General features: G+C 50.3%; 8 protein-coding genes across 8 annotated transcripts; 5 read left to right on the top strand and 3 right to left on the bottom strand.

Annotated features, from left to right (window-relative positions):
* Positions 1–84: 84 nt before the first annotated feature.
* On the top strand, positions 85–2,069 carry K452DRAFT_234505 (uncharacterized protein; the record flags this gene model as incomplete). Its single annotated transcript, XM_033537371.1, has 3 exons — positions 85–1,126; positions 1,181–1,689; positions 1,803–2,069. 3 exons carry the CDS (start codon positions 85–87, stop codon positions 2,067–2,069), a joined length of 1,818 nt encoding a protein of 605 aa, XP_033393968.1.
* A 904-nt stretch (positions 2,070–2,973) lies between these two features.
* Positions 2,974–3,455, top strand: K452DRAFT_234328 (uncharacterized protein; the record flags this gene model as incomplete). Its single annotated transcript, XM_033537363.1, has 2 exons — positions 2,974–3,059; positions 3,119–3,455. 2 exons carry the CDS (start codon positions 2,974–2,976, stop codon positions 3,453–3,455), a joined length of 423 nt encoding a protein of 140 aa, XP_033393967.1.
* Positions 3,456–3,756: 301 nt separating this feature from the next.
* On the bottom strand, positions 3,757–4,453 carry K452DRAFT_234491 (uncharacterized protein; the record flags this gene model as incomplete). The annotated part of the gene is made up of 2 exons (XM_033537370.1): positions 3,757–4,121; positions 4,195–4,453. 2 exons carry the CDS (start codon positions 4,451–4,453, stop codon positions 3,757–3,759), a joined length of 624 nt encoding a protein of 207 aa, XP_033393966.1.
* A 994-nt stretch (positions 4,454–5,447) lies between these two features.
* K452DRAFT_290844 (uncharacterized protein) lies at positions 5,448–5,769 on the bottom strand. The gene has a single exon (XM_033541066.1). It carries the CDS (start codon positions 5,691–5,693, stop codon positions 5,490–5,492), a length of 204 nt encoding a protein of 67 aa, XP_033393965.1. The 5' UTR covers positions 5,694–5,769; the 3' UTR covers positions 5,448–5,489.
* A 1,143-nt stretch (positions 5,770–6,912) lies between these two features.
* Positions 6,913–8,458, top strand: K452DRAFT_361331 (uncharacterized protein; the record flags this gene model as incomplete). The annotated part of the gene is made up of 4 exons (XM_033546413.1): positions 6,913–7,250; positions 7,314–7,643; positions 7,753–7,883; positions 7,954–8,458. The coding sequence occupies 4 exons, from the start codon at positions 6,913–6,915 to the stop codon at positions 8,337–8,339; spliced, it is 1,185 nt and encodes a 394-aa protein (XP_033393964.1). The 3' UTR covers positions 8,340–8,458.
* Positions 8,459–10,179: 1,721 nt separating this feature from the next.
* On the top strand, positions 10,180–10,545 carry K452DRAFT_206347 (uncharacterized protein; the record flags this gene model as incomplete). The annotated part of the gene is made up of 1 exon (XM_033536109.1): positions 10,180–10,545. A coding segment is annotated over one exon (366 nt), but the record flags the coding sequence as incomplete, so codon positions are not given.
* Positions 10,546–12,391: 1,846 nt separating this feature from the next.
* On the bottom strand, positions 12,392–14,747 carry K452DRAFT_256367 (uncharacterized protein). Its single transcript, XM_033538398.1, has 6 exons — positions 14,324–14,747; positions 14,106–14,270; positions 13,701–14,050; positions 13,534–13,646; positions 13,188–13,474; positions 12,392–13,113 (listed from the first exon to the last, which is right to left on the bottom strand). The coding sequence occupies exons 1-6, from the start codon at positions 14,736–14,738 to the stop codon at positions 12,818–12,820; spliced, it is 1,626 nt and encodes a 541-aa protein (XP_033393962.1). The 5' UTR covers positions 14,739–14,747; the 3' UTR covers positions 12,392–12,817.
* Positions 14,748–17,216: 2,469 nt separating this feature from the next.
* Positions 17,217–19,446, top strand: K452DRAFT_234426 (uncharacterized protein; the record flags this gene model as incomplete). Its single annotated transcript, XM_033537366.1, has 7 exons — positions 17,217–17,309; positions 17,363–17,584; positions 17,650–17,853; positions 17,906–18,034; positions 18,084–18,218; positions 18,268–18,901; positions 18,986–19,446. 7 exons carry the CDS (start codon positions 17,217–17,219, stop codon positions 19,444–19,446), a joined length of 1,878 nt encoding a protein of 625 aa, XP_033393961.1.
* Between the last annotated feature and the right edge of the window lie 1,256 nt (positions 19,447–20,702).

The raw sequence follows: 20,702 nt of genomic DNA, 5'->3' as shown, positions 1-20,702 counted from the left end.
TAGCCAGGTAGCCTTTTAAGAGCAGCCGTATGGTGACACCCTCTTCCTGTCCCTCCGTGAGACTCTTCTTCAAGAGCTCTGCATATGCGACGTCTCCCCGTTGCCCATAATGGTCTACCCGCTCGATTATTTCCAGCACCGTCGCGACTGGTAAGCTCCCAGAGCTCTCCCCAGCTTCCCGAGCTCCCATGGTGCCCATCCCCGCACTCTGGAAGCACAGACTCACCTTTCCCCCACAACAGCCAACGCAAGCAATCCGAACGCGCTTCCAAAATCGCATCGCTACCACCCCAATACCAATCCCCGCTGTCATCTTCCGAGCGCAGCATCCTCGGCAAGCCCATCCAGGAGCTCGTGCAGGATGTACAGAAGCAAGTTACTAGCCCCGTCGACGTCCTACGCACCTACGCAAAGGTCGCCGTCGAGGCACATCACAAGACAAACTGCCTGACTGAAATACTGTTCCCCGAAGCTGAAGAATGGATTGAAAAGGGCGATGTCAACCTCGAGGGTCCGCTGGCTGGCATACCTGTCTCCCTCAAAGATTCCATTGCTGTTGAAGGATTCGATGTTACCATAGGCTACTCTTGCCATACCGGACAGCCGTATAGCAGGGACGGATCTCTGGTCCGTCTTTTGAAGAATGCGGGCGCTATCCCCTTCGTCAAGACGAACCTGCCCATCACTCTCCTCTCTTTCGAATCCACAAACGATGTCTGGGGCCGAACAACTAACCCGCATAACAAAGACTATTCTCCTGGCGGCTCAACTGGCGGTGAAGCCGCGCTGCTCGCCTTTGGCGGCAGCCGCATCGGCATCGGCTCCGACGTCGCGGGCTCGGTGCGGGCACCTGCGCATTTCTCTGGGTGCTATTCGCTGCGGTGCTCGACTGGGCGCTGGCCGAAAATGGGCATAAACACGAGCATGCCTGGCCAGGAGGGGATAGCCAGTGTGTTTAGTCCCATGGCCCGGACTTACAATGATCTGCACTACTTTACGCGCAGCTTCATTCGGATGAAGCCATGGCAATACGACCACAGTTGCCACCCCATCGAATGGCGGGACCATGTTGTCGAGGAGTTCAAGGATAAGAAGAAGTTTAGGGTTGGTGTTATGAGAACTGACGGTGAGCAGAATGACCTCCTATGCGAGCCTGTAGTGAGCTGACAATTTTTCCAAGGTGTTGTTGACCCCGCCCCTGCCTGTGCCAGAGCGCTTGACCAAGTTGCTACGGCCCTCGCCGCCGAGGGCCATGAAGTCTTTGATGCTTCCCCGCCCTCTCCATTCAGAGCTCTTGTCATAGCTTCACAGCTCCTCAACTCGGACGGCTGCCGTACGTTTATGTCCTGGTTCCGGACCGGAGAATGGAACGATCCGGGCGCTGTGCAGATGGCTTTCTACATGAAGCTTCCGCGTCCTTTGAAGTACCTGCATTATTTGTGGGTCAAATATGTGCGACGTGACCATATGTGGGCTGAACTACTCCATGGTTGGTATGAAAGGAGCGCATTTGAGCAGTGGAAGCTCGTCGCGCAGCGCGAGGCGTACAAAGCGATATGGCACGATTGGTGGAGAGAGGAGGCCAAGATGGATTTCATGATAACCGTGCCAAATGCTACTCCCGCAGTGCCTCATGATGGAATGAAGGAGGCCGTCAGCAGCTGCGGATATACATTCCTGTTCAACCTGGTGAGTTTCTGACCCGACAATATCTTACCGATAGGGCAATCGCGCGGTTTGCTGCCTGCAAGCACCGCTGAACCACCCATTTGCTACTATTGTTGCTAACACGCAATCTCAAGCTCGACTATGCGTGTGGCATCCTGCCGGTGACACACGTTGATCGTACGCGTGATGCGTTACCAGCCTCTTTCAACTTCCGTCAACTGAACGGTGTAGCCAAGGGCGCGTACAAGTATTACGATGCTGTCAAGATGGAAGGTCTGCCCGTGGGTGTTCAGGTCGTTGGAAGGAGACTCGAGGAAGAGAAGGTGTTGGCCGCCATGGAGAAGATTGAGGACGCGCTGGAGAAGAATGGCGGAAAGTACCAACTGCTGGAAGTTGAGTAGGGGGCGGAGCGAGGCCAGAAACTTTTCAATTCCAGTTTGCATCCGAGAGGTTGCGGTTGCGGAAACTGCAGATACGCGGACAGAAGACAACTCCGCAGAGCTAGCTAGAACCCCAGTTTTAATAATTGTCATCCTTTATCAGAGCTCGCGACTCAAGCTCGCGACTCAAATTCTTCTCTTAGTGAGTCCTCGGTCCCGCGCTTTTGGAGCTCAAGCTGACAGATCTTGAGATGTCTCCAGCAGTCGCCTGGATCCCCCCAGTCGACGGTGCGGTGCTAGCGAGTCTAGCGCGGGGGTGTAGCCGCGATTTGGAATTGGCGACATCCTGGCAAGCCGCTTTTGGGCTTGATCCAACAGCAGCTGCTCACCTGTTGTCGCTGCGCGCAGGATCCGATGGGGAGACAGTGGGGCAGCGTCCGGTTTTTGCGGGTGGCCTTTGGAGGTGACGTTTCGTCGAGCAGAGACTCCATTGCAAGCACCGCCCACGAGCTGTTGTGGCCGCGCGGACTGGCAGCAAGAGGTCAGCTTACAGAGGAAGTCTGCCGTATCTGGGTGTCTGGGTAAGCTCGCAATTGGGGGTGCCCCGCTCTCACGCAGACTGGCAGACGGGGATGCGCGCCAGACCCCGCAGTTTGCGGCCCGTGCGCCAACGTCATCGGCTTCTGGACAACGCTCGCGCGGGAGCTGGAAGGGAAGGAACGGTGAAGGTATTTGGAAGCAGGCACGGCAGATGCGATCGGCGGTGGGGCAGTGAGGTCGAGGAGGATATTTAAGGCTTGGCCCTCGCCTGGTGGTACTACTTAAGGACCCTTTGTCTGACCTTCTCTGTGCTCTGCTTTACATACTCGGTCTACCTTCAACGCCTTCTATACCAACACTCAATCCTGCATACCAATTAGCCAAAATGACTACCTACCACGGACAGTGCCACTGCGGCCAGACCAAGTGGAACGTCAAGCTCGAGACTGACCAGGCCAACCACATCCTCTGGTGCGTACTCTTCACCTAAACACCTTACCCTGATTTCAGACACTAACGCCCCATCCCAGCCACTGCGACACCTGCAAGTCCTTGTCCGGCGGCGCCTACACCCTCAACCAGATCATCCCTCGCTCCGCGCTCCAGTTCACCCAGGGCGGTGACAGCCTCAAGTCCTACACCTACACGGGCGAGTCCGGCAAGCCTGTCAACTGCTACTACTGCCCCAACTGCACCACACACCCCTACCACCACCAGACCGCCCTCGGCGAGGACAAGATTGTCCTCCGTACCGGCCTGCTCGAGGAGATGCGCTCCTTCAAGCCTGCTGCTGAGATCTTCGGCAAGGCTAAGCTTGACTGGGAGAAGGAGGTCGCTCAGACCTTCGAGACTCTTCCTCCTCAGTAAAGGCGTTGCTTGATGAAAAGGCGGAATTGTTGATGGAGTTGAATGGGAAGTGGAGTCGATGAGATACCAAAATGGGTTGAGGGGCGGTGTTGCATACGAATGATTGGCGGCTGGTGTGGTTGAGGCTACTTAGCCATGTTCAAACGACGAAATGAAAAAGTGTTTGAAGAAAATGAAGTGTCAATTGAAAGATGGTATCTGAAGTTGCCTTAACCGTCTATAGCACCCAATTTCCTTCCATTGAAGCTGACGCACAAATCCGTGCCGCTCGATAATAAATGCATAATTCCTTACTCAGTCCTTACGCAGACTCGGGCTTGGAAAGCTCCGGGAAGTTCCTCACGAAGTGCGTAGGGCAGTCATAACCACTAGGATTCTTGTCCAAGTACAGCTGGTGGTACGTCTCAGCATCCCACCATTGACCGGCAGGCATGATCTCGGTGGCAATCTCGCCCTTGTACCATTCCTTGTTGGCGCGCTCGGTGACGTCCTTGGCGATAGACTCCTGCTCGGCATCGTGGAAGAAGATCGAGCTGCGGTACTGCGTGCCCATATCGGGGCCCTGGCTGTTCAACGTCGTGGGGTCGTGCATCTTGTAGAAGAATTCGAGAAGTTGCCTGTACGAGACCTTCTGCGGATCGAAAATGATCTGCAGAGCTTCCGCGTCTGTCGCAAAGCGAGTCAGTACTCCGAACCGAACGAAAATCATCACCAGGGCAAAAAGAAGCAGGAAACATACGTCCGGTCTTTCCGCTGCACACCTGGCGGTAGTTCGGGTCGCTGGCGTCGCCACCCGTGTAGCCTACCCGCGCGTCGATGAGGCCCTTGTTCGCGAAGCTGTGGCGGTAGCGGTGCTCCACGCCCCAGAAGCAACCTGCGGCGATGGTCGCCTTCTGCGCGCCGGCGGGCAGCACGGCGCTCCCGCTACCTTCCGGGACTACGCGCAGAGCTTGCGCGGTGCTGAATGGCCGCATCAGGCGGCTGAAGAGCGATGCCATTGTGTGTATCGGCGGTGGCGTAGCAAGGAGGAAAGAGAGTAGGAGAGGAATGAGGAGAAGTAGGAGGTTCTTCAGTTTGAATTGCTGTTTGGGGTAGCGTTTGTGATGTGTTGTAAGGGTCTTTGGCAGGGTGCAGCGCGCCCTGGAGCTTTTATCGGAACGAGTCATTTGTGGCGGCAGTGGCGTCATCCATCTTTCTTACAAATCTGCCACCCCGACCCCCAGTCGCGACTCATCACCTAACATCATCGTTCACTCTAGATCTATCTTCGTATTCATTGATGTGTTGTTCTACTTTTGTCTTTATCATGCCAAAGCACCCTCACCACTGCTGGCTGACCCTAGTAGTGCTGCTGGGAGCGGTGTTGCCTTCTCTTTGAGCTCTCTCCGTGCCTCCATAGGAGCACTGAAGACGCGATACTCAGTTCTGCTACTCTTGTAAGGTTAAATATCATACAGGATGTAGATGCATCGGAGTGGGCTCCGGCGTGCGTACCTAATCTCTCAAGCAGTAACTCGTTGCCTCTGTATACAAAGAAAACTGAGCTTGTTTGCGGCAATGTCATTTTTTACTCTACAGGCCCCGATCTTTACATGATACTCCGATACGCCTAAACCCCATAGTTTTACAAAAGCAAATTGCCAATTTTCGGTTTGTCGTCTCTCTTACACGGTCGAATCTGGTCACTGTCTTTATTCGTCGCCAATTTTCCCACTTCATTCCTCATATATCGAACCAATAGCGGAGACTGCGATCTTCTTTGCAACTCTTTGGAAGCCTGAATGCTTTAGGCTCCTATTGTTTCGGGTAACAGTATTATTACGTTCTTCCTGTCCCCAAAGTCTAAAGCTTTGATTGCATCAGTAAAGTTACATTCTACAGTCCAGAAAGCAGCATACTTAGGAGCAATGGCAGCTCCATACGGATCCTTCGGCCACGGATCTTTCGGATCCGCGAGGTGTGTGTCGATCTTCGGGCTGTTTTCGCTAAGGACAGTTCAGGATCATTTTCTTGTGTTTGTCAACCAACTTAAACTCACATTGTCTCTTCATCATGGCAGTCTTCCGGAAGCAGGTCTGCGAGAGTAGTGCCTGTGCAGTTGGCGCACGCTTCTGCCCCACAATTGACGCACGCTGGGTACAGCGACCAAAGCATTGGACCAAAGCCACAGTTGCAGCAGTAGTAGCCTGAAGCATGCTCTCGTGGAGCATGAAGTAGGGCAACGCCGGAGGAGGTCATAGTTGAGTATGAGGGATTTGAGTTTTTGAGTGATGAGGATCTCGTCTATTAGGACAGTGGGTGACAACAATTTGAGAAGAGCAGCGGGCCCTCTTAAGCAGAAAGAATTTCCACCTGAGGCCAATTCGACTGGGATCTGTTCTCGCGCAAATGCGCACTACGCATTCTGGATAAACCTGCACTGAGGCATTGCTCCTTCAAAAGAAATGGCAAACATTGCCCACTACACATGGGGACCATCATCTTGTCTCACGCCTTGAAAGTCTCAGGTGCGCAATTCAAGCTCCTTTAGGTCGCCGGGCCTTCGCGCAAGGCAATCCCGCCCTTTTGTCAAAATGCGAATTTGCGCAGTATGGGCTGTGCAGGGCAAAAGGTAAAAGCTCCGATTCATCAGTTCGTGCCTGGCGCATCACAAACGCTTCGCGTGCCCTTCTGTGTTGGGTATGTCAGCATGTCCGCCTCATTACAGACATAACACAGCCACACTAATGAGCCCAAGGCGATTTTTAAAGGACTGGAGAACGACACCTAAGGCTGATATATTGCGGATTTTCCGCCTCACTTGGTTGCCTTCAACCTCTTTGCCTCCATCATGGAGCTGTACCCGTTGCCTTCTTAGGCGTAACACCGACGAAACCCAGTCCTCTTCAACTAATATTTGGACGCATTTTGGATCTCCGGATTATAGCAGGACGTTGTCTCGAGATATTTCGTGGGGCGCATTAGGCTGGTCCTCTTATGTGTCGCCGATTTGAGTCATCGGACTCCCTAGGACAACTATTTCTACCGCTCAACCAAGTCCAAGCAGGCAAACGACATAACAACGCATCGGAATCAGCCCAGCATTACTTTGTCCTAGGGTTTGCCGTTGGGAATATCTGTGCGACCGGCAAGGCAACAGTGGCGGTGCATGCATGCAGCTGACGTGCGCTGTTCCGACAGGCCCAAGGAGCTTTCGGAGAGGCCTCCCAAAATGCCTTGCCATGGTTGAGAAGCGCACACGGCGCAGTTGCGCATTTCCGCAGCGCAGAATGATGTCCTGTTCTGCGCAGTTTAGTTAACTCGCAAATGTGGAAATTAAGCAGACACTCTATAGTCTTGCACTGCCCCGACTCCGCTTTGGAAGGCCCTTTCCGGGTCTGCAAAAAACCTTCTTCGTCATCGGTATGCGCTGTGAGCTTTGTGAACCCTTCAAAAGCCTCGCGCGGTGGCTGACGAAATGGACGGTCTAATGGAAGATTTTTGGATCGACGAGCCCGGCAACAGCGAGACTGTGGGGGATACCTGCATTTCCACGGCATATCCCATTCAAAGAACTACGCCTAACTATGCCCAGGAGATCTTTCGCTACGATGCTATCTCAGGTCTGACTAGCGACGACTATGCTAATTGTGGGTTTTACGATTGGTATGACCCGTCATTAATGCCTCTGGAACATATGATGGGTGGGCCATCCGTCCCACCAAGCCACAATACTGGTTGCATTCGCCAGTCGGAGATGCTCGGTCCTCGTACCGCTACCAACCCTCGGAATTCTCTTATGTCTCCCCGGACACAGTAAATATCCTACCTTACGAATACCCTGCACGCAATAACATTAAAGCTGATATTCTCATGTAGGTTTGATCCACCTTGCGACCCGCTCTTCCATCACCCTCAATGGGACATTAGTGGTTCGAGAGAGACTGTGCGAGAACAAAGGCCTTATCCCGGTACCAGGTCGCGAACCTTCCTCAAACAACAGACTACACACTCTCAAAACGCCAACTCGAACACAAAGCTCGAACTGCAGTCTCCGACAGCTGGAACTGAAAATGACAGTATCGTATCTAGCCCACAGACAAAACCTCCGGCTAAGAAACTCGCATGTCCATTCTTCTTAAGAGATCCACAACACCCTCTAAAGCTATCCTGTAACAGCAATGGCTTTCCGGACATATCGCGCTTGAAGTAAGTAGAAAAGGAGCTTCTTCTTCAACCAACCTTTCATTGTTTTTGCGCTCGTTCTATCATTTGCTTCTGCGTAAGCCAGCTCTGATCCGTTGTTGCGATTTGTTAGGGAGCACCTCAACAGAGTCCATGAAGTATCGTTTACCAATCGCATGAAAGCAAGGTCAAATGTTGATAAATGGAATGCAATCTGGAAGCACCTCTTCCCAGAGGACTCTGAAGAATCCATCCCGTCACCATGTAAGCCTTCCAGCTTCGGTCATAGGAATTATAACCATCTACAAGCTGGTAAATTCTGACTATCATGTAGATTGGACAGATCGTGATACTTTGCGCAAGCAACAGAACCTACAAGCAATCGAAATCTTTGGTGATTTTATCCTGAAAGACCTATGCGATCATTTCAATTCGGCTTCATATGCTACTCCGCAAACTCTCAGATCACGACTGCAGGAGACATTCCTAGCCTTCAAGCAAAGCGAAGGCGTTGATATCTTGCCAGCGACAACAACAGAAGAGGATGCAAAAGCCATGACATCTACCCCTGAACGAGCACCACATGTTAGCTGTATGGGAATTCGACCTACTGGTGCTGAGCGTGCACGAAGTCGCCAAATTACGGGAGAGGATCCAATTCTGAGCACAAGTCCCTATCAATTTTGGTCTGGAGCTTCTCTGGATGCTGATGGGTTCTAGCGATGCCACTGGTTTGCTATATTCTTGTCTTCCTTTTACCTTCCCCAACAGAAGAGAAATCGGGGCTAGATGTTCGCTCGTTGATAGAATTGCTTCAGGAGCCCTTTTAATCCCTTCGCTTGTAATGTTACCTACAACTATACCATACTTGTCAATTAATAGCATTGGCGTTTTCAAAAAAATCTTTGACTTTCGTCACCGTCAATTAAAATTCGGCGTCTAGCGGGACAGGGAAGGATAAAAGTAGTCCCTGTAAAACACTCCTTACCCAGCTACATGTCTGAGTTCTAAGTACAAATGAGGAGACCTTTAGATATATACATTATGAACATCTTCGCTGGATTTCGTTTCTACACCGTACACAAATCGTTATCTTGTTAGGCAACAAATCCCGCTCGGTGGTGATGGACAGTACGTGCATATATGTCGCGATATGATTTGTGTCATGTTCATCACGCTATTAGTAGCTTGATGTAGATGCTCGTGTTACTCAGAGGCCAGGTCGGCGGAAAAGGTTAGACAATTCACTGAAGACAAAATTTTTCTCGGTAGGTTCGCACTCTCTTTATATACCCTATTCTCAGCCAAAAAAAAATAATCTGTTTCAGCAATTGCTCGGTTTCGTGAGGCTCAACCAGACGACTTGAGGCTCAAACCGGAGCTGTAGGTACCAATGACTGCATCCCGGTGACCGGTCAGTCTGACCAACACGAGCATTAGGCACCTGACTGATTTATTGCATGGCGCTTGAAATGATTGGATTATAATTGAGTCATCTACGTCAGCCTGATTAGTGGATGCTGATTAAGCTTTGTGCGCAGTTGCGATTTTGAGGCTGTAAATCAGCCCATGGATTCTTGCGCGGCTCTGTGACCTGAACAAGATATCTCTAGATATTTTAAACTCCTCGAAGGCCTCGAATAAAGGAAAATTTCTTTATTAAAAGTTCCTATGACCTATTTTACTGCATGCATATAAAATTTCAGCTCCATTGGGCTTCAATTGTGTGTTTGCCAAAACACCAACACTGCAGACTTTCGAAACCACGCTTTGGCTTTCCCTGCTCCAGAGCAACCCTTCACAACAAAAAAGCCGAAACAAAGTCTTTGTCCAAATATTCTTCTAGTGATAGAAGATGTTCCAATCTCGGCTTCATGGAGGAACTGCTCTCCAACAACTCTCTACGGCCGCTTCAATCCCACAGAGACTGGAGTCCTTCATATGTGCATCAAAATTTGGTGGACACAAGGGAAAGGCAAAACAGTATGCCATTTTCGATGCCCGAGAGACCTGTTCAGGACATTTCTACAATGAGAAGGACACGAAAGAAGGCTCATCTGCGGCTTTGCAAGAGGAAACCAACCTTCACGGACCTTCCCAGGAAGCTATGATATTATGCTACGCAGAAATCCTGGAGATTTTTCATAGATGCCAACGCATCGGCAGGAAACAAGACAATCGATCTTCAAGCTATGAGTACCAGTGGCTATTCAAGAAAGGAGCCCCACGCTACCCTACTATTACTTTCCGTGCTGCAGTCTTGCATGCAAATGCCCTGCTTGGCGAAGGAAATGGTCCACAAGAAATTACTGTTCCGCTACCAGTATCCATGGAGGTCCTAGAAGGCATGCGTCAACTGACATACTGGACATATTACTCCTGTATGGCACTTCACAGCGTGACCAAACACTCTCCTTTGGAACACCATCTGGATGTTGATTGGCTTCAGTCATTACATCTCACTCAATCAGAAAATGCCAGTCACGAACTTCACTGGCTTGATATCCGCCCTCAACGAGCAACACATGCACCTGAATGCATTCCTCTGGAACAAAATCACATCAGGGTCATCGAGCTTTCCTCTGGCGAAATTTCAGACCCACTGGATTATAAATGGAAGACCATTGACCTTGATGACCCGCCAGAATACGATGTAGTTTCGTATCTGCTTGGAACCAGTAGCAAGGCTACCAAAGACTGTAGAATCATCGATTGTGCTGCAAGAACATCAGGCTCCTCATTCAAAATCTCCGCGGAGTATGACGCTGTCCTTCGCAAGATTCGGTGTCAGACAAATCGAAAGCTTTTATGGATGGATGCTCTCTGCATCACTAGAAACAGCACTTTCGGAATTGATCCCCAGATCCAGCTCATACCTCAGATCTACAGATTAGCTGCACAGGTCGAAGTTTTTGTTAGCCGAGCAGCTAACTATGGCTGTGAAATGCTTGGAAACGTGCGAAATTTGTCATGGCCAACATTCCAAAAGACGCCTGAACCGGCTAAAGATGCTGACATAGAGGCTCAATCAGCTGACACAGAGAAGGGTGGTGTTGAGGTCGAGTCTACCGAAATATCAATAAGCTCTAGCAAGAAACGCAAGGCGAAAAGCTGTCAGGGAGATGAGGATGAGGATGATGATTCTGACGAGAAAGGTCGAAAGACAGGGACTACTAATATTCCGAACAAGGACAAACAAGAGAGAAGGCTGGCATGTCCTTACTTCAAGAGAAATCCGGAACAAGACCCAAGGACTGCTTCTTGTATATTTCCAGGATACCAGACCATCGCAAGGCTAAAGTGAGTTATAACTACGCAAAATTAAGGTGTGGTACACTGATATTGAACGAGCAGGGAACATCTCTACAGGCACCATATGTTGCCTATACACTGTCCGCGGTGTTATGAAACCTTTCAAAATGATGGGCAGATGACTGAACACCTTAATGCTATTGAAAGATGTCCACAAAATTCCAACCGGCCGACAATTGAAGGCATCAGTAAAGAACAAGCAGTGCAACTCAAAAGCAAAAAGAGGCAGAAAGGTGCCGATTCTCAAGAAGAGAAGTGGAGGATCATTTACCAAATCCTTTTCCCTGAGGATTCTGACAAAATTGTTCCATCACCCTGTAAGTTAATCCCACTATCAATAAGGTCTGGCCCTCTTGATTATGTGACTAATATTTATCTAGTCTGTGAGCACGATATGGCTTTTGCACACAGACAACCTTTGTCCAGCTCAGAAAAGCTAGCCTCAGTGTTGGATAGATGTAGCAAACAGAAGCTAGCTGATGTTCTGAAACAAAACTTTGAGCAAGAGCTCAATCTAGGAGCCGTTGAGGTATCACTTGGAGGGCAACTTCCTGAAATCATAAACAAGAGCGTAGATCAGTGGTTCTCTGGTCTTCAGAAAGAAGTGAAATCCGTGGACTCTACACCAATAGAGGATCTCAAAACACTATACAGGCCTGTCTCTCTGTCTCGAGACGAGGAAAGATTGGCGAATGCCTTTTCAAAAACGTCGAAGCACACAACAGATGCGTCAAACGAACGCCCGACAAAATTCCAGAAAAGCACCAGAACCGACTCTGGTAAGGGCTTTCCTGAATTCAACAGTGGACCTGAGGGACAGGATAACCAGGACAATACGCAATATCCAATTCCGAAAGGGGTGAACCAACCAATGGACTGATATCATAGCTACGATTCTACCACACTGGGAATTTTCTTTTTCCAAGCTAAAGTACGACCATTATCTGGATTTTACAGCCACTCAACTCATAATCACAGGAGCTGGGGAATGTTTGTCAAGGAAACACATAATTTCGCGGATATAAGGAGTTTTTCTGTTGTCGAGGATTGTCCTACAAATTCACGACCGAAGAGATTTTAAATGCGATTTCTTTCGGTATAATAAAAAATAATTAGGTTTCGTTTACTTCCGTACCAGGACTCAACTCCACAAAGGTAGGTAATTCACTTAACCCAAAGTTTTATCTCGGTTATTTCAACAGGTCAGTTAGGATTATGTCCAAGGAGAGGAGGATATAGTGCTCAATGCATACGTATTTCCCAATTTAGTTGTTGCTTAATAAACAATATCAGCTCGCTTTATGTCAGTTTTCTTTGTTTATGCCTTGTTTATATATTTGGTCTAAGTGACAATGAATTTAGCGCAAAATTGGACAGGTTGGATGCGAAATGAAATCCCGAGCACATTCATCATTTCACTATAAGTCGAGATTTTGGGAAGTATTTGAGATTTACTAAAAGCCCCGGACCCTTCTAAAAGACGCATCGAAGAGTAACATATAGTTTACTAATATTTAGAGCCATTTCATTGTCCCTAACCTTCCAATCCGGTTTTTATAGAGTAAGAGTGTTTCAGAATGGACAGTGTCACCAGTGTCTTGGCTTTGTGGTAAAATTTGCCTGACACCCAAGCCGGCCATCAGTGTGCTCTGTGTTTGGGACCGGAGCAACCACTGAATGTCCGAAACGATGTGGTATTGCACCCAGCAATATCAGCCTACACCAAGCTACTCAGGTTACACCATAGATAGTTGTCAAACGTAGTTCCAGATCCCAAACACGCGCCTTCATCCCAGCCTATCAGCGAGAACACCAACCGCTACGCCTCGTGCCCTGATGTCACGATAACATCACGACAACCCAGCGTACTCGTACCCCTGTTTAGATCATGCCGCCCTCCTAAATATGACATCCACTCTTGGCACTTGCGTTGTGAAGTGGTCTTTGATCTCGGCAGTCAGTTTCTCCTGGCTCCACTCCTGACCCTCTGGGAAGAAGACGTCAAACTCCCTTATCACCCGTGAGATAACAGAGCGCAACTCCATCATGGCTAGGGTCTTACCCGGACAGCTGTATCTGCCCATGGAAAAGGGGATGAAGGCCCCGCGGTTGAGGAGGAGGTCGGGCCGCGTGGTCCAGCGCTCGGGAATAAAATCATTTGGGGAGACGTAGTTGCGGGGATCTAGGTATTATGTTACTAACTGATGATGTTTTCACTGCACTCCACGTCAATGTGGATCGTTCGGATAGATTTACCTCTGCCAATCACACATGGTGGGATGGCAACGACCGTTTCTGGTGGGATCCACGTATGGCCAATTCTAAGGCCCTTTGAAGAGGTGACCCGCTGGCTTCCAAACGTTATAGGAGGATGCAAGCGGAGTACTTCGTTTACGATGGAGTCAAGAACTGGGAGAGGGTAGAGGAAGAACTTTCCAGAGCAGTCATTTGCGCTTCCTGACTCTTCTCGAAGCTTGTCAATGTAGGAGGGGTTTAGAGCGAGGTATGTGAACGCTAGACTGATAGCTGTTGCGGTGGTTTCACTGCTTTGTTGTTAGTGCTAACCACAAACCATGATGGAGTTAGTCGTGGGAATCGTTACCTGCCTGCCCCAATTATGAGGCGCGATTCGGCATCGAGAAGGGCATCACCCTCTCCTCCTGGTTTGGTGTTTTTTATGAGATGGCCCATGATATCTGGTTTAGGGTTCTTCATCTAAGTAACCGTCAGTATTCTGAAATCTGTGGTTGGTGAATTCATTGGTCACACCTTCTTCCGCCGTACCACATTCTCTTTTGACCAGTTGTTGTAGTTTTTCATCGGATTTGGGCCGGGTAGTTTCGAAAAAACCTCAACCGCAGTCATGATGTAAGGAACGTGGACCATCATGCCTATGGCGTTCAATCCACTTCGGATACCATTTATGACCTTTTTGGCAAGCTCGCTAGAACAACCATCAACAAATCCCAGGGCTTCGCCAAAGGCCAAAGCGCTCATGACGTCGTAACTGAAATACGTTGCGAGTTCGTTGATATCCATGGGTTGGCCTTCACCGTCACGGACGCGAGAAACAAAGCTGTTTGTGAATTTCTCTATGCGTATGCCATAATCTGGAAGCGCTAATTACAGTTAGCGGGTAGTAGAAACTCGACCATAGATATGTTTTTCTCCTACATTCTTTGAAGGCGTTATCCCATACCTTGCGCCGAGCTTTATGGAATGCTGCGTCTCTGGTCGTATGAATCGACTTTTCCAAGGAGCCATAGAAAGGACCTTTCAGTGATAGGTTCAAAATGGGCACAATAGCCTCTGGATCTATAACTGATAATTCACGTGGGCCTAGCCCAAAAATAAGTGTATGGATTGAGTGAGGGCGTCATTTGTTAACATACCTACTCTAACGTAGTCTCCATATTTATTATGGAGCTCCTTGCAGACTTGGTGCCAGCGAAAGTTCGATGAATAGGCCTTGCCAACGCTCCAAAACTTGGTGAGTTTGGCAGAGTATGGACCAGGAAACCTGGAGAGTGCATGATAGAAAGCTCTATACACCATAATACTGGCATATAGACCTAGACAGACGCTAGAGGTGAGAGAAGATGCAGTGTACAAATCTGCATCCATGTACACCGGAGAAGAATAAAGAAGAACAAAAAGTAGAAGATGGACAATCAAGAAAACACCTGCAATGGAGCAAGGGTAATTCTCGAGTTCAATCCTGATGAAGACACAATGATGAAGCAGCACACCGGAAAGGCATGCCGCTACTGTAAGGCCGGCTAAACTCGGTCCTTGAAGAGGTGTCATGGTTGAACTTCGATGGGAGGTAAATGAATAGAGAATGGGGGAATCCTTACGTTTTATCGATCCCACACCACTGCGTCCGTGTGCACAGATCGGCATTTGTTTAACCAACCATACGATATGGCGTTAAAGGCACATATGTGATACAGCCAAAACATGGTGCACCTCCAATGAGACTTTTTCTCGGCTGCAGGATTTCTTACCAATCATAGTGTGGGTACTTAGGGAAAGATGGCGCCTAGGGTAGCCAGCCAATGAGAAACCAAAATGACGGTAGAGGCTTATACTATGATTGGCCACGGAACCTGGAACCCAGGGGAAATCCATTGGGGGCTATAATGTTATGGGTCGCACATGCAGTCAGCTATTGTTTCTAGCTGCATGATGGCTGTCATCCGTGGGGAAAGTTGCCGCTACTCAATGCCGAATTTGACAAGACCCATGAAAAAACATGTCACGAGCTCTTCTGGATTGTCTTCGAAGGTGGAGAGGGTAGAGTGACCTGATGCAGATAGTGGATTCAGAAGTATGAAGATCTTTTTTAGTTTGGCCGCAAGTTTAAAATCAACTCTGGTGCCTTTACCGGTGGGTACCACCAACGTGAGGCAAATGGCCCCAGCCCTGGGAGGTCATCCCGCTATCCATTTGACTAAGGTTAGCAGTCCAAAGGTTAATCAAGTTATTTCAAGGTTCTGCTGACAGTACAAACCATGTAAAGAAAATATGAAGAACTCATCGGACAACTGTCGTCGAACACAACATCACTGCTGAACTAATCAGTTAGCTTCTTGCTTCTCTGGTATGTCGTTTTGAACAAGAGCACTTCCGTTGCGGTTGAGTGAGTGTCTCGCTTGTGGAGGTCACATTGACAGGAATTTGGAAACACTGCCGTGTTCAGCGCCCAAAAATCCTAAACTTGAAGTTACCTTGGAAGCATCCGATGACGGTAGCCTTGTCAGATGCCGCTGAGATAATAAATTTCGACTACTGCCGTGGTACATGGGGAAGGGTGAAGAACATTGAAACGAAGCGTAGACCACAGCGCGCAACTTCCAACGCAAAATTACTGATTTGAAAACAGAAGAGCGTGCATGGTGGTTAGAGAAGGGACCGAGTTTAAGAATTTAAAAAGCCGTTTGCCAACACCTACTCTGATTGGGGAACACTTGAAGGTTAGTACAAGAACAACCCACAGATGGAACAATGCTTTCCTTGTGCCGTTGTTATCCGCAATGACGTGGTTTTGCGCAATTCCTGAAGAGGACAGAGAGAAATTTATAGTGTCAAGAAGTTTGGTAGAGGCAGCAATAATGTCAACGATGCTTCCTTGACCACGCCACTGTTCCACTACCCTTAGGGTTAGGTTAGGTTAGGGTTAACCCTTCAGTTGTAATAGTTTAGAGCTGAGGGCAAAGTATTTCTCGTCGTCTGTGACCTACCTTGCTTTACTTTCTTCTTCCCTTCACTTCAATCGGCAGAATGCATTCAAGCTTGAGCGATACTTAGTTATCGGCTGAGTAGCGATCTTTGTGGGTCGTTCATTTTCTAACGCCTTAGTGACGTTCGTGGTAACACTGACAGCACTAGCAGGAATTATTGGATCGCCAAATGTCCAATAGGATCTTGACTTTTCATGTAACCACGGTCGTTTATCTGCCCGATTCATGCTAGATGATGGTGCACGGTATAGCTTCATGTATCAGTACCATCATGCAGGTCCGTTTGCATCGACAGGTCGCCAATAACGTTGTCCATCTGCACTATCGAGACGATGCAACCGTATGAAGAGCGTGCAAATGACATACGCCCCATCTTGCTGCAGGTTTTAGAGATGGCCTTGAGCGGTTCTGGATTGCAGATTGGCTGGTGATGAACTCCGGCGAGATCAGGTGCGTGACGGCCGGAGATAGCGGTGTAGGGTGGCTGAAATGCAGCTTATCCACCAACTGCCGGATAAAACAAGTGCAAAAGAAAGCTGCGTACGTGCCACGTTGATGCGAGGATTGCTGACATTGGAGGTCCGTCATAACGGATGTTCGGTGCCATGTGAAATCCGATGGCTGGACTAGGAAGGTAGGTAAGCAGGCTGGGATTGTTCGAAACAGAAGACACAGGAGCCTGGCGGGCTAATCACAGTGCAGATTATTTGAGCTTGTTTGCGATATAGCCAGAGGATTTGTGGACGTTGGAGAGGGTTGACGTGCTGTGGGAGTGCCGGCTTCCGAAGACCGCGGCATGACTTCGCCCATACGTCATCGCTGTCAGGAACGATTTCCCAACTCCACAACAATTATCTCAACACCATGTGCTTACAGGGCAGATGCAGGTCCACATGACGCGCTGAAACTCCCGGCCTGCTACTTAATCTCGGATTCGATGCTTTTTCGTGGCGCTCCCGCTCTGCAACGCAGCACAGCTTACACCAAGTCTCGCTTGCGCTTGTCCCCACACCTTGGCCGTGGATCTTATAGAGCAATCAGTATGGCTTCTGAACCTCACAACAAGAATGAGAAGCACTCCAAGTTTGGTCATCTTCCATTGTCGACCTCAGGACCGCAAGGATGCGCTCTCTCCGTAAGCTGGTCCGTCTGAACTCTGCAAGGCCTTGTCGCTTACATCCGCTATAGGGCGCCGCGCTCCTCAGGACACCCTACCTGAACAAGGGGTCTGCATTCACACCCGAAGAACGGAAAGAGTTCAAGCTCCACAGCCTCCTTCCACCGAACGTGCAGACCTTGGATGAGCAGGTCAAGCGCGCCTACGAGCAATATTGCAGCCGACAAGATGATTTGGCCAAGAACACATTCATGACGAGCATGAAAGAGCAGAACACAGTGCTGTATTTTAAAGTATGTGTCGGGATTTGTTGTCGAAAGGAGTTGTAAAGAGCTTCCGCGGCTAACCACTTGCGCAGCTAATCCAAGATCATCTGAAAGAAATGTTCAGCGTAATATACACTCCTACGGAAGGAGAAGCCATTGCAAACTACTCTAGGCTCTTCCGGCGACCAGAAGGCTGCTTCTTGAATGTTGATGACCAGGACAGAATCGAGGATAACCTAGACCAATGGGGCGCGCCGGAAGACGTTGATCTCATAGTGGTCAGCGACGGAGAGCAGGTAAGCACTCATGACCACAGGGGTTAGAAAGCCAAAAGATTAACAAACCTAGATCCTGGGAATCGGCGACCAGGGTGTCGGCGGTATACTGATCTCCGTCGCAAAGCTTGTGATATACACGTTGTGCGCGGGCATCCATCCCACTCGGACGCTGCCGGTGGTCTTGGATTGCGGTACCAACGTAGGTGTTCAATTGCTTCCAAACTTTACGAAAGGCTGACCTCATTCAGAACAAAGAGCTTCTGGAAGACGAGCTGTATCTGGGCCTGCGGAAACCCCGAGCTCGCGGCGAGAAGTACGACTCTTTTGTGGACAAGTTCGTGAAAGCTGCCAGAAAGAGATATCCGAATGCTTATATCCACTTCGTAAGTTTTTGGCGCGATACCCTCGGTGTCGTTTGCTAACAGTAAACAGGAGGATTTCGGCCTGCCGAACGCGAGACGCATCCTGGAAAAGTACACCCCTGAGATTGCTTGTTTCAATGACGACGTCCAGGGGACAGGCTGTGTTACTCTCGCCGCAATCATGGCCGCCATGCATGTCGCAGACATCAAGTACGAGGACCTGCGGGTTGTCCTCTTCGGCTCCGGCACCGCGGGCACAGGGATTGCGGACCAGCTCAAAGACGCAATTGCCGTGGACACGGACAAGAGCAAGGAAGAGGCGGGCCAACAGATCTGGTGTGTCGACAAGCCAGGCCTGCTCCTCAAGTCCAAGAAGGATGACCTCATGCCGGCGCAGGTTCCGTATGCGCGTGATGACAAGGAGTGGGAGGGCAAACAGCATGACGACCTGCTTAGTATCGTGCGCGAGGTCAAGCCGCATGTTCTGATTGGCACATCAACCAAGCCTGACTCCTTCACCAAGGAGGTCATCGAGGAGATGGCGAAGCATGTTGATCGCCCCATCATCTTCCCTCTCAGCAACCCGACTAAGCTGCATGAGGCCAACCCCAACGACCTCTTTGAGTGGACGAAGGGCCGTTGCCTTGTTGCTACCGGCAGCCCGTTCCCGCCTGTCGAGTACGAGGGCGAAAAGTACGAGATTGGTATGTGAACCCACTCACCCACACTTACCTCTTTTTGCCTCTTTCTATTGCCCACAAGATTTACAACTAACCATATTCTCTTAGCCGAATGCAACAACTCGACAACCTTCCCGGGCATTGGTTTGGGTGCCATCCTCTCCCGCACCAAACTCCTCACACCTCCCCTCCTCGTTGCAGCCACCAAAGCCCTCGCAGCCCAAGCACCGGCTCTCCAATCTTCCAACAAAGACACGCCCCGCGCCGTCGCCCTTCTTCCCGACGTCACCGACGTCCGCGAAATCAGCGTGAAGATTGCTGCAGCGGTGATTCGCAAGGCGGCCGAGCTCGACCTTGCCCAGGAGAAGAATATTCCTCTGGGCGAGGGCGAGAAGGGCGACGCTGAGCTCGAGGAGTGGATCCGCGAGCAGATGTGGGACGCGGAGTACCGGCCGTTGAAGCGCGTGGAGCCGCAGCGCGCTGATGCGGTCGCGAAGGGGGAGGCGGGGACGGGGACGGCGAGACGGCCGGCGAGCTTTTCGACAGAGACGGCGCATGCGAGGCTGTGAGGCGAATGGTGGTGGTAATGTTGTGGGGGTGGGTGAGAGGGAGGAGGAAAGGGACGATTGACGACCTACGAATGGTTTCGGTACGTACGTAATGACACGACTATAGACGGTCGCCTGTACATGGCAGACGGGACTCTCCATCCACACCTAGATGACGGAACAGTCAGATAGCTACAATAGTTAGAGCGTCAGTAATTGATCTCGAGACACATACGCACAGGCACAACACGCAAACCACGAAGCCCGTCGCGCCCTGCTGTCCCACGAGGTGACGAGACACGACGAGACGAGACGAGACGAGGACGTCTCATGACCGGACCGGGCGAAGCGCTCAACACCAAACTCGGAAACGAATCACATGCACGCACAACCGAAAGAGGAAACCGGGGCGCGCCCCAACAAAGGCCACGCTTCCTCCCCTCCGCTTCCATGCATGGCACGGCGTTGGCGGGGCGTACGCGCGTAACGCGGGTGGTCTATTTGTCTGTGTCTGTGGCCTGTGTGGTGTGGTGGTGACTTGTGCGGGCGTGACTTCGGGGCGCGCGTTGCGTTTCGCGTCTTGCGTCTTGCGTGAGTCTTCGGCCTCGGCCTCGGTGGTGCGCGGTGCTGGTGGTCGGTTGGTTGGTTGGTTGGACCCCCCTACCTAATCCGTACCTAACCTACCCCCTCTCCCTGCTGCCTTTTTGGCCGAGAGGGCTCGCTCGCTCCTTGGGCTGCGGAGGGGGCGTGGTGGATGTGGATGTGATGCGCGATGCGCGATGGTTAGTTCGTTGTGTTTTGGCTGCGTGGCGGGCGCTGTGCTGCGCTGTGTGTGTACTGTGTACAATAGAAGTAAACCATTTCTCTGGTTTGTTTGTTATTTCCAAGTTTGTCGGCCTGTGACCTGCGCGACGCAACGCACAGGCTGCTGGCGAAACAGCGTCGGGCGCCGAGGCGGGGGCGCGTGCGGGCTTGCAGCAACTTCGAACGTAGGGCGAGTGGGATGCCGTCAGAGCGGCTGGACTGCTGCTTTGGTTGGGTTTGCTTTGCTGTTTGCTTTGCCTTGCTGGGTTGTGTCGTTCATGGACGACGAGAGCTATTGGTGAGCGGTTGGAGGTAACTACCTATGGTTATGGGTAAGTTGGTGTAGATTGTAGAGAGAAAAAGGTAGCAGCCGAGTCAAACGGGTGAGGCTTCTGGAAAGCGCGTGAGTCATGCAGGCTGAATTTTTGGTAAACGTCACTGGTGGTGACGTCCATCCGCTTCCCAATTCACTC

This window comes from Aplosporella prunicola (assembly GCF_010093885.1).
Source record: "Aplosporella prunicola CBS 121167 unplaced genomic scaffold K452scaffold_24, whole genome shotgun sequence".
Taxonomy (NCBI): Eukaryota; Fungi; Ascomycota; class Dothideomycetes; order Botryosphaeriales; family Aplosporellaceae; genus Aplosporella; species Aplosporella prunicola.
Note: the sequence above shows the minus strand (reverse complement) of the source record. Positions and strands in the feature narration are given on the sequence as shown.

Coding starts and splice junctions, on each gene's coding strand:
- K452DRAFT_290844 (XM_033541066.1), bottom strand. CDS start 5,693: ATGACCTCCTCCGGCGTTGCCCTACTTCATGCTCCACGAGAGCATGCT.
- K452DRAFT_256367 (XM_033538398.1), bottom strand. CDS start 14,738: ATGACACCTCTTCAAGGACCGAGTTTAGCCGGCCTTACAGTAGCGGCA. Junction 14,271..14,323: donor TGGAGACTACGTTAGAGTAG/GTATGTTAACAA, acceptor TTTTTGGGCTAG/GCCCACGTGAATTATCAGTT. Junction 13,475..13,533: donor CTCATAATTGGGGCAGGCAG/GTAACGATTCCC, acceptor ACAACAAAGCAG/TGAAACCACCGCAACAGCTA.